Source organism: Habropoda laboriosa, unplaced genomic scaffold (genome assembly GCF_001263275.1).
Source record: "Habropoda laboriosa isolate 0110345459 unplaced genomic scaffold, ASM126327v1 scaffold212, whole genome shotgun sequence".
NCBI lineage: Eukaryota > Metazoa > Arthropoda > Insecta > Hymenoptera > Apidae > Habropoda > Habropoda laboriosa.
The window spans coordinates 3114858-3126221 of record NW_017100509.1 but is presented as its reverse complement, the minus strand read 5'-3'; the positions used below and the strand labels follow the sequence as shown (position 1 = coordinate 3126221).

Here is an 11364-nt window from a genome sequence, read left to right as displayed (position 1 = left end):
CGCACGCCCACCTTATAATCGTAGTATAAATCCCCCGCGGTTCGTTTGTTTGTTTGGTTTTTTTTTTTTTTTTGGTTTTTTTCTCTTTTTCGTTTAAGTTTGTTTTGTCGATTTTACTTACTAATGATACGGATAATAAAATTCACTGGCATTGTTTTGAATCATCTTGGCAGTTCATTATGTGTAGTTATTATTTCTTCTTTTTTTTACTTATTATTCTCTCGTTTTTTTTTGTTTTTCTTGCTTTTTCGGTTTTTCAAGAATATTAACGTGTGCGCTTTGCTCTTAACCGTGTGTGTTTCGTTCTCGTTCGTCTGTTTCGTCTTCTTTCTTTCTTTTTTTGTTACTTTTTTCGTTTTTTTCGTTTCTTTTAAGCACAATAAAAGGAGCAGTGTGTACCCTTCTTCAGCTTCCCTCTCTTTTGTTTGTATATCTCTCCCTCTCTCTCTCTCTCTCTCTCTTTCTCACTCTTTCGCTCTCACTTTCTCTCTCTCTCTCTCTCTCTCTCTCTCTCTCTCGCTCTCTGGTTTTTCCACGAGATTCTCCCGTCGACACGAGAGAGGACCAGGACCAAACGAAAAATCGTTCAGTCGGTCGTGGACCGTGGCCGGGAAATTCGATTTATCCTTTAACAAATTCAAACGCTTCGACGGTCCTCGGTGCTCTCTGTTTCTTTGCGTACGTGTGCGTACATGTGTGTGTGTGTGTGTGTGTGTAGATGCATGTCCGTTTTTGACATGCGCGCACGCAGATTCATTTGCATCCCTCGCTACGATTCCGGAAACGAGTTTCAAAGGCTATACGTTCGAGCATCGATCTCGTTACGAGGAATTTGTCACCGTTTGCTCGAACGAAGCAAACAATACTTCCATATCACCGAAATTCCATGACAGAAAGAAAAAAAAAACAGGTAGAGAGAAAGAATTTGAAAATTGAGAAAAATCCATGAAAATTCTAATCATTCGTGCGATTCACCGCGAAACATTCGAACGGAAAGCGACTTGAAACTAGCTATCCGTTGCGTTCCTACCCGATCGAGGAGCATCGAATGCCAGGGATGCACATACCTCGGCGTGGGCCAACGTGATCGTCGTATGTGCGTTTCCTTGCATGCATGCGCGCGCGCGCGCGCCCTCTCGCCGTGTCTGTGTGTTACGTGTGTCGTGTGTGCGCGCGCGCACGAGTCAGTGTCCCTTTAAACGCGCCGGTGTGGGCTCTCTTATGTATATATATATATATATGTATATATCGTAAAGAATATGAAGAGCCTAGTGTCCTCGCATGGTTTGTTATCTCTTTTTTTTTTTGCATTTCTTTTCTCTTCCTATCACGGTGCGGATCTTCTGAAACGAGGCGACGCACGACTCTGAGCCACAAGCCTGATCAGCGTGACGTCCATGCATAGAATAAACGTCGTTGTGGACGTCGTTCTCGGAATCTTGGCATGCTCAGCGTGTCCGAGATCGTCGTCGTCGTCGTCTTTATCGTAATCGTAATCGTCGTCGTCCACGTCGTCGTCGTGTTCGCGTTCATCGGCGTCCTCACCGACACGCCGCACTCGTACACGAGCTTCGTCGACCTCCGGCCTTCCGGTGGCTGGTTGGCCACGTCCGAATCACGTGACGATGATGTGCGGCGCCGAAAGTAGGACGCTGATGGTGGCGATGATGGTAAACAGAGTAAAAATGATTAGGCACATTCTGTCGATCACCATCGCCGCGAACTTCCAGTCGTTCGTCACCTTCGTGTTCAGCTCTTCGGACTTCAGCTGATCCGTGATTATCTGGAACAGGAAGCCTCGTGTCAGGTTGATATCGCTCGTTGTTGGGGTTCGATGGATTCTTTATGGGAGAGAGCGTGAACGAGGAGAGATATTTGGACGGTTGTCGTGGATAAATATCGGGGTTGGCGAGGATCGACGGTGATTTCGAGGGTTGTTTGGTGGGAATGAGGTAATTTGCGGGGATTCTTGGTGTGGAGGATGGGGGAGATATTGATGCGAGGACTGAGGATTTTTATGCAGATTCATATTTTCAAAAATCGAAGCTTGATAGGCGATTGTTTCATTCGTTAAATATTAATTAATCTCTTTGCTTATTATGTATTATACGTTCTAGCAATTTCTACGAGTAATATATTTTAGGTTTGTTTATATATCTTTGCTTGTTACGTGCATTCGGTGTATTTTTGCGCTTCCAAGTTTTCCATAAACGATACGATACGGTTTTTAATTATTTATTAACATTGAAGGGAGACTTGAAAAAGTAATCTTCTGTTTAGAAAAAAAGAAGGATTAGAGGGGGTCTTTGAAGCAACTGCCCGTCAAAGTCATATCTTTTCCATATTAGAGTTGATCCCTCAAGTATTAATGTGTAATTAAGAATCCCTCGCGTACGTTTGAAATTACGCCGAGCACATGTGTTGCTACGCTGAATACGTTAATATAAAGCATCACGATAGTATGCACCGAAAGTTCTAATTCATCCTTCATCACTGTCTCCCTCCTGAACTTTGATCGTCCTGTGACTTCCTAACTCTCTCGCTGTTCTCCTCTGGGATCAATCTAGTAAGCATATAAGTAGTCGCCGGCAAAGTTGAAGATCTCCGTGGTCACATTTGATAGTTATTATCCGGTGAAAAATTGTGCTTGCACGTTCAATTTCTACTCCGTCAAATTTTCACGTGAAAGAAATTCAGAGATTATTTAATAACTTTTTGACACTTTTTAGAATACACACCGAGTCTTCCAATTATCTCTAACTTTCCTTTCAACAGACAGATTTCAAGAGTTTGTCGTATCAATTCTGATTGGAGAATTCTACAGATTTATGCGACAGAGAATGATTCCACATTCGTCAGCAGACAACGTGCAGCTATTATCTACGCTGCACGTGACTTTACACGAAAGTTTCTTCACTTACGAGCAAATTAAAGTGAGCATACAGTTGCTGGTAATTAACTCAAGTATCTCTGCGTATGTATATTCCTGAGGAGCTCGCTAATTGCGATTCTCGTTATTATTTCTCATTATCGTGTTATCCATCGACGAAAAATTAAGTAGCAACCCAACTTCGTAAACGTTGAACAACTGAATAAACTGCAGACGTTTGTTTGTAAAAGAGGATTTAGGATTTTTAGGATTTTTATGCAAATTTAGAACTTTACAATGTAAAGTAAAAAGAAAAAAAGTAAAAAGCACTATAATTTGTATATTTTGTATCTTCAAATTTCCTGCAAATGCACGAAAATCCGCGGTCTAGCGATGAACTTTCCAACAGATTTCAAAATTGACTTTCACTCGAAATGGGAAATGTCCCAGAAATGGGAAAATTTGGGATATGTTCCGATTCCGAGTGAAACGGGGGCCAAAGTTAGAGACGTACCTTAATTTCTTTGAGGATCAGTACGAGCTCGTAACGGGCACAGAAACACGCGTTTTGAAGTATAGTTTCGACCTGTGGACCAGGCGTTTCCGGTGGATGTTGATGATGGTGCGGCGTGTGACTAATCTGATGCGCCCCCGGATAAGAGGTGTGTGCCAGTGGCGTTGAGTGTTGATGATGTGGCGTTGCAGCATGGCTGTGATGATGGTGGGGCGTCGTGTGTATGTGACTGTGCCCGTGGCCCATCGTATGATGATGAGGGCCAGGGGTACTGTACACATTATTCAGGAGATTGTTGTGGGACGCCAGAGCATTGTCCTCAAGGTCCAGGACATTCGCTATGAGGGACTTGCTGCTCCTTTGATGAAGCTCCAGGTCACCGTAGCTCTTGCTAGCACCTATACCAATGGAATATGTTAATAAAGAAAAAGAAGAATCGTTTAGCAACTTTGCTTTGTCGTACTTTTACTTCGTAATTCCAAACACGCGGATTGGGAAATAGGAAATTAGACAAAGATGGGTCAATGAACACTTTACGAACTGATTTACTGTCGAATCAGGGAAACAACTTTTCGGGCAATCTTTCTGCTACAGGGAAATATGGATGAAACGAACAAAGATACTTGGAAATAAAACAATTAGAGGATCACATACTGCAGGCTGTTGTGCCAATCAATGTTGTATATAATTTCTGGAAATTTTTTGAAAAATATCGTCGAAGGGCAAATTTGAATATCGTCGAATCTGAAGAAACAGATTCTTTTTCTTAACGATTTTCCTGACCCGAATATTTTCTCACAGTATTCTCTAATTGTTTCGAGCAGTGTACGAGGTGTATGCCTACGGAAGAAGAGGCGAAAAGTTGAAAGATGGAAAAGTGGACGGTTAGTTTCTGCCAACATTTTACTTTCTTTAACAATACATCGGTACGTTATTCAAATACGGGTACACACATGCACACGACTTGAATAAGTCAGGTGTGTGCCCTGGAGTGTACTGTGAGGACCTTGCTAGTGAGTGACGTAAGAAATTGGTGTACGTGTGACACAGTAAAACATCTATATAGATAGTAGATAAATGTTGTCAGTACTTGTGTCGATGCTTTTTCGTGTCACTAAATTACCGGTGACTGGAGATGGTTTTTGAGACTTTTGTGCCTCCCTTTCTTCTTTATCACCTGGTCGTGACATACGAAGTATACAAGGCAGCCAATAAAGGAATACCACTTTCACCTGAAAATCCGATCGAAAATATCATTCTTTGTGCAATTTCAAAAACACGCAAATTCTCGTCTAAAAGAAACTAAACCTTCTACAAGCTAAAGCGATATATACTAATTCATTTAAGCGTTTAACTCTTTTCTCATCTGCGTTCTTACTGCTTCTATGCGAAATCATAGAGAGAGAGAGAGGGGAAAAAAAATAAATAAAAACCAGAAACAAACTACCAGTTCATTTCACTTATGGCAATTCGACTGTTATATGTACAAACTGAGGAATTTAATGACACACACTGATAACGCCGCGTCTCCGTGATTACGGAGCGCACGAGACAATGCAAAATCCATGCAAGGAGGAAAAGTATAGTATCATTCAAAAGGATAAATTGAGTTAGCGATCGAAGTAAACCTAGAGTGTAATTCCAAGCACATTGGCTCACGCTAATTAAAGTCACATTTACGATAGGATCGTCTATGGAACACACTCCGCGTAGTGAGGATGCAGAGAACAATAGAAATGCCCTGATTTTAGTCATAGTAACTAAGTGAAACATTGAAACATGTTATAAGCTTAACAATATCACGATGTAAGATATCTGTAAGAAAAGATTAAATCTCTCTTTGTCCTTTTCGTTTCTTTTTTTCTTTTTTCTCTACCAGAAACACATATTTCGTCGAAAGTATATTTCACAATTTAAACAAAATTCATGATATAATAATGATCCGATATACAAGCAACTAAACCGAAAGTTCTTATCGTACAATTGCTTACCCATTCGGACATTTCATGAGTGTCAGCGTTCCGATGATGATAATTCAAAATAAGGATGGTGCTGACAACACTGCTGGCCACCATAAACATAATGCAGTTGAAATATGTCCCTGTGGAAACATTAAACGTGTCATGAACCCGTCTAGAAGCTGTAACAATGAACTGCTTCAAATTAAAATCGTTGGAAAAAAGAATCATAACGCCGTTTAACAAACAGCGTTTCGATACGAAATTCTGGATCGATCACATTTCCATGTTACGCTGAATGAAAACATCAAACGTTCGCCTCGACCATTCCCGATCAAGACGTCAATGAGAATGTTTGTTCTCGAACTCCGCGTCTGCCCGTACGATCTGTTACTACTGTCAACCGACTCCTACCACTGTCAGTCGAGCAGAGAGAGTCCTGACTGCAATAGGGGATCGTCAGCTGAGGATAAAGGATCCTTGCACAATAAGCCTCGCTCGTAATACGATGCACCGGTCAGAGTAACGTATACGAAGGTTCCAAGATCTTTGTGCGGAAGCCTCGTATCGAGAAGGTATCCCGAGGAAACGGCAAAGGATTTTCACCTTGCTCCGTAGAAGATGATGATAATAAATCGCGGGAGAAAATACGTCGTGACAATGTCGAATTTTTTTTCCATGGAAAATATCGTATCGTAAATGGAGATGAAATATGTTGGCGAGGATTTCAGTCTTTTAGGAAAAATGTATGTGTTTATGTTTGCCGGCATTGGACGATTTATCGATCCTTTCGTTCACAAACGAAGCAACTGTTCGTTAACCCTCGTCCGTCCCTCAGTTTCGCATCTTAACACATTTGCGTCGGATTCACTTGGATTCCGAATGACTCGAAATACGTCATTGAGATTTTCACATATCTGTCTGAAAGTGAATTTATAAAACGCTGTAAATGATTGAATTTCTTTTCAGAAATGCCGTGACAGATGTTTCACGAATTCTAATAATTGTATACGTTTTACGAAAAAGTAATTTACCACATTCTTGAAAATTTCTTTGGAAAATAATAATTGGTTGAAAAATCACCCCGTGCACATGTTAAGCGCTGCTCTAATAAGTAAAAAGTCAATCAAGTGAAGAGATAAATAATTAATTTTGTAAATTCTTTTATCGAATGTAGAAAATAGAGAAACATTTTTTTCTGCAAATAGCCGAATGATACAATTTTTTACCGGAAAAGTGTGTCGAATTGGCACGAGGGACGGGTGAGGGTTAAGGATACTACTCCGTCTAGTCTGTCGTCTTTTGTTCCGCAATCACTTGGTCTGAAAGTTAAACAAAATTTGACACGTTCGTTGAAAGAAATAAACCGATCATCTCCGTGGGCTAGAATGTTCGGCTATCGGAAGCTACGCACGGAGAAAATACATTTTCCGAGGGATAGAACGTTCAGGTGATCGAGCGTTCGTGTAACGAACAAAGGACGACAATAATCAAGGTTCCCGCTGTATTATTTAATTCCACCGCGGGCTTCGATCCAAAATTCCACCGATGCGACTGCGGCACTCGGCGAATTTATCCAACCGGTTTCCCCAACGCGAAATCTACGCGAAGTACATGGAAATTCTTAGGACGATCTGTAGAAGGAGGAAAGAACTGTACGATTTCCAGGACATTCTGTAAAAACAAATGTTATCCTGCCGGTCTCGGGATAACGTTCCAATATTTCACGTCTCAGGTGAATTATGGATGAATGAATGATCAGCCCTTTTCATCTGCGAACACAGGTCCATTGTTCGCCGGACGAACCGTGTCCGAAAAAAAAACTCTGACTTTATTTCGAGCAAGGGAGAGAGAGGGGGGCAGACTCTGAGGGCATACTGGCCGATAAAACGATGTAATAGAAAAAAGGGGTCGGAAATTCACGGACTTACCCAGCAGAGGTACGGCGTCCGACGTCGCTGGCATTGTCTCGGCCACCATATTCAGGAACACAGTAAGGGACAAGAGAATAGTTACCCCTGCAAAAGAGGTTCGTTGGCCCAATTAATTATCGTTGTACACCAACACGCTAACCAGACGAGATTAATCCACAACAGGCTGAAGAGCTCGCAGCTGCTGACCCTAGGGGTCTCGAAAGCAGTAGCAGGTATCTCTGACCTTTCCTACTTTAGGCTACGTGAACTTTTGCTTTCAAACTACAAAACCGCGACTTTTATTGTTCGTTTGAGCATTACACAGAGGCCCTTCGTTGTTATTCGTTATAAAAGTCTCGGGTACACCTCGTTACTATTTATTCTGTGTTCATTTAGTCGTTTTGACGGAGATTTCTCGATAGAGAAATTTGAAAGATAGAAGATAATTGTTATTGACGCTTTCAAGTGTAAGTATTCCTTTACTAAACTTTACTTAGGTATTCCTTATCAAAGGAATACTTTTTCCATAAGGACACGGCTTACACTCGAAAGTTTCGATGATAATTACGCTCCGGACCGTGAAATTTTGAAATCTCAGAAAATAATAAATAATTTCGACCGAATACGTCTATTACCAAAATCTTCGAGGGTGATTTTCACCCTTCAACGTGAAAAATAAATGAAAATACGTGCCAAATATTTTCTTGAGTGCTACCATATATCAAAGTTTGATCAATATCGGTGATTATCACTTAAGGACCCTCCCTTACGAGTGTATTTCGTTAAATTCGACGATCTTCCTTTCGAAATTCTGAGGTGTACTAAAGACTTGCAATCCAACAACGAATTAACTCTTAATTTTCTCTGAGAAAGCAAAATCTCTCGATGAACCTCAGATAATGAACTGTAAAAATATTTCCTTTGAAGACTGTCAATATGTAGTACAGCATGAATTTTTCGTCTATTTTGTGTAAATGCAGTGATTGTTAGTTAAGGCAAACTTGATAGAACATCTGGAGAGTTAGTTCGACAGGAAGTTTACAATTCGCCCTGCTTAAAGGGAAAAGCGTTTTCCGTGTGTTTGAAACACGTTAAGATTGATCGATAAATTGTAGTATTTCACTGATACACATATATATATATATGCGAATGTCTATGATCGCGATTGACACGATTGTAATCTCCCGTGCAATTCAATACGTTACGAGAACTCGACTGAATCTAATCACGTGAGATGTTATAGTGTGCTTTGAAGCTTGCAAGGAATTGGAATTATGCAACCAAGCGATTTGAACTTCCCAGGAGAGAGTAATCACCGGAATCTGGGGGAGAACTTATAACGAAATAATGCTATGACTTCGCGAACACGCCCTCGTGATCACATTCTGATTAAATAATTACTCCACGTTTTTATCAACTCAACTGTATTACGTATACTTATCGGTGTAAATTGTTTACGAGAGCAATTTACTCTTTTACTCGTTATTTTCGCGAAAGATTGAATTACCTTGAAGATCGAAGGTATACCTTATTTTGTACCTTGATCTCTTGAAATGAATTATTTTTTTCTTTTGTGCTCTGAGATATGGAAAATGCTCGTGGATGAATAGTCGGTCCCTCGAGTGTAGGAGCGTCTTTCTACCGTAATTTCAATGATACGGAAACTATGCTTAATCCTTTATCATGCAGAACAGTTATCTAACTTGCCTAGAGAAAGCTTCTCGCCGGAATCGGGTGGCAAGGTGAATCCCAGAACGGCCATACTAGCAATCAGGACGCATGGCACGATCAGGTTGAAGAAATAGTAAAGTGTCCGCCTTCTGATGATCACCACGAACGTTATATCTATGTAGGGCTCCGGGCAGCAATTATAATAAATTTCGTTCCTTTTACCAGGTACCCCTGTAACAGAAGAGCAATTTGTCAGACAAATCGACAGATTAACCGAACGAAGATCGATTGTACGTATGCAGAATCTTTACTGTCAAGTGTTTGCATAATAACGAGGATGAAAATTGTAGTCTTCAAGAGTGTCGTTCTGAGAAAAACGCGTCTGAAGTTTCGATTACTAGTTGACTTCGTTAAACTGGAAAATTTTCGTTAAAATTATTTGGACTGTTAAGCAAAAAACGAAATTCCATTTTCTCAAACTTCAGAGGTGGCCTAACCCCTTGAAAATAAAAGAAAAAAGAGTGTTTCGATGATTCCAAAAGTTTTCCTAAAATAGGCTGACAGAGAATGCTTTAATTTCATTAAATCTTCACGACTGACTTCGTCAAATCGGCTCTAATGGCAGAAAATCACAGAAAATTTTCGTTAAAATTATTTTAAAAACTATAAATTATCAATTTAAAACAAAAATTCTATTTTCTCAAACTTCAGAGGTGGTCTAACCTCTCAAAGAAAAACGTGTTTGGATCATTCTAAAAGTTTACCTAAAATTGTCAGACAGAGAACGCGTTAATTCGAATTTAGGCGACACCTCATCAAGCTTACGACAAAACTAACGTAGAATTTTTGCTGAAGTTTCTACCATGTAGAGATTGGAAAATCACAGAAAATTTTCGTTAAAATTATTTTAAAAACTATAAATTATCAATTTAAAACAAAAATTCTATTTTCTCAAACTTCAGAGGTGGTCTAACCTCTCAAAGAAAAACGTGTTTGGATCATTCTAAAAGTTTACCTAAAATCGTCAGACAAAGAACGCGTTAATTCGAATTTAGGCGACACCTCATCAAGCTTACGACAAAACTAACGTAGAATTTTTGCTGAAATTTCTACCATGTAGAGATTACGTAACACGCGAGACAGTGAGGTCAATGCAACAATTATAACGCGACGGGCAGAAAAGTGCCAAGTGCTCAGAGACGACGATTTCACTGTACAAGGAAGGAGTTTGTGAATAAAAGACCGGGGCTCGATAGCGATGACTCAACTCTTTTATGCGACGAGCACTATGCACTTGAATTATCTCGGGCAACATAACGGAAGTGAGTCGACGACTTTATTTTCAAGTGTTTCTTCAGTTACAACCACATTTTGTCGCAGCTGAAGTCACTTAAGATATATTTCTGCCAACGGCTTCATAACCTTCCTATGTATACGGTCCTACGTCCATACATGCATACGAGAGAATCTTACACCGTATTCACCACACGGGAAATAAAAGGTATACGTGCTCAAAGACTCCAGTCGCTTCTATTTTACAATTTGCATAAATTCCTCTTTACTACACTCTCTCTCTCTCTCTTGGGCGCAGCTGAAAAATTCGGTATTCCGCCGCGTTTCCTAAGAAATTCCATTAATAAGTTTCTCAATTAACGTTTCCTTTTTGTATTTTCAAATTGAAAAAAGGTAGATGTGGATATGTGCACCGGCGAAGGAAAAAGAGAGGGGGGGAAATGTACGTGCGTTTAATTAGAAGAGGGCAAACAGCAAAAATAAATAATTGTTACAGATAATCGATACAAAATGTACGCCGTTACACGCCGATAATTGCGGAAGGATTAAATTGGATTTACGCGACGGTATAAAAATATGTAAATGGACTGATTACATCGGTTAGACGCGTAATGGTCCTGCGAGTTTGTCGAATTTACTTTCCATTAAAACGACAGTAAAACGAAACTCTGTTGATCTGTTGACAATTTCGTAGAATTAGCGAATAACCGGGGAATATGCATTGGAGAAAAGGAACTGTGCGGATTTATTTGCACTGAAGGAACCTTGCATTCGGAGCAAATATTGCACTGTGCTGTGCGGTATGACGGTAAATAATTCAGCTCGCTAGTGGACAAACTATACATCGTTGAACAATTCGACTCTCTCGCTTAACTGTCAAATAGAATTGAAGATTATTTTGTAAAGAAATTGAATGAAAACATTCTTTTGTGTTCTCTAAGGGTAATATAATAGAGCCCTTATGAAAATTTTTCCATCGAGTCAATTATTTGAAAAAAAAAAGGGGGGGAAGATAAAACAATTTTACTCTGTCCTTTAATTGTCAAACAGAGTTCAAGATTATTTTGTAAAGAAATTAAAAGAAAAAAAATACTTTTACATTCTTAATAAATCCCATATGAAAAGATTTTATTTTCAATTATTTTC

General features: G+C 39.8%; 1 protein-coding gene across 1 annotated transcript in view; it reads right to left on the bottom strand.

Annotated features, from left to right (window-relative positions):
- Nucleotides 1-1516: 1516 nt before the first annotated feature.
- The window catches only part of LOC108576200 (neuronal acetylcholine receptor subunit alpha-7-like), a 216268-nt gene continuing 206420 nt past the window's right edge, over nucleotides 1517-11364 (bottom strand). The window contains exons 7-12 of the mRNA XM_017939144.1: nucleotides 8962-9156; nucleotides 7273-7359; nucleotides 5375-5484; nucleotides 4474-4615; nucleotides 3384-3781; nucleotides 1517-1783 (exon numbers count right to left, since the gene is read on the bottom strand). Of these exons, the coding sequence (XP_017794633.1) occupies nucleotides 1616-1783; nucleotides 3384-3781; nucleotides 4474-4615; nucleotides 5375-5484; nucleotides 7273-7359; nucleotides 8962-9156 (1100 nt within the window). The 3' untranslated portion in view covers nucleotides 1517-1615. The remainder of the gene's footprint in view (nucleotides 1784-3383; nucleotides 3782-4473; nucleotides 4616-5374; nucleotides 5485-7272; nucleotides 7360-8961; nucleotides 9157-11364) is intronic.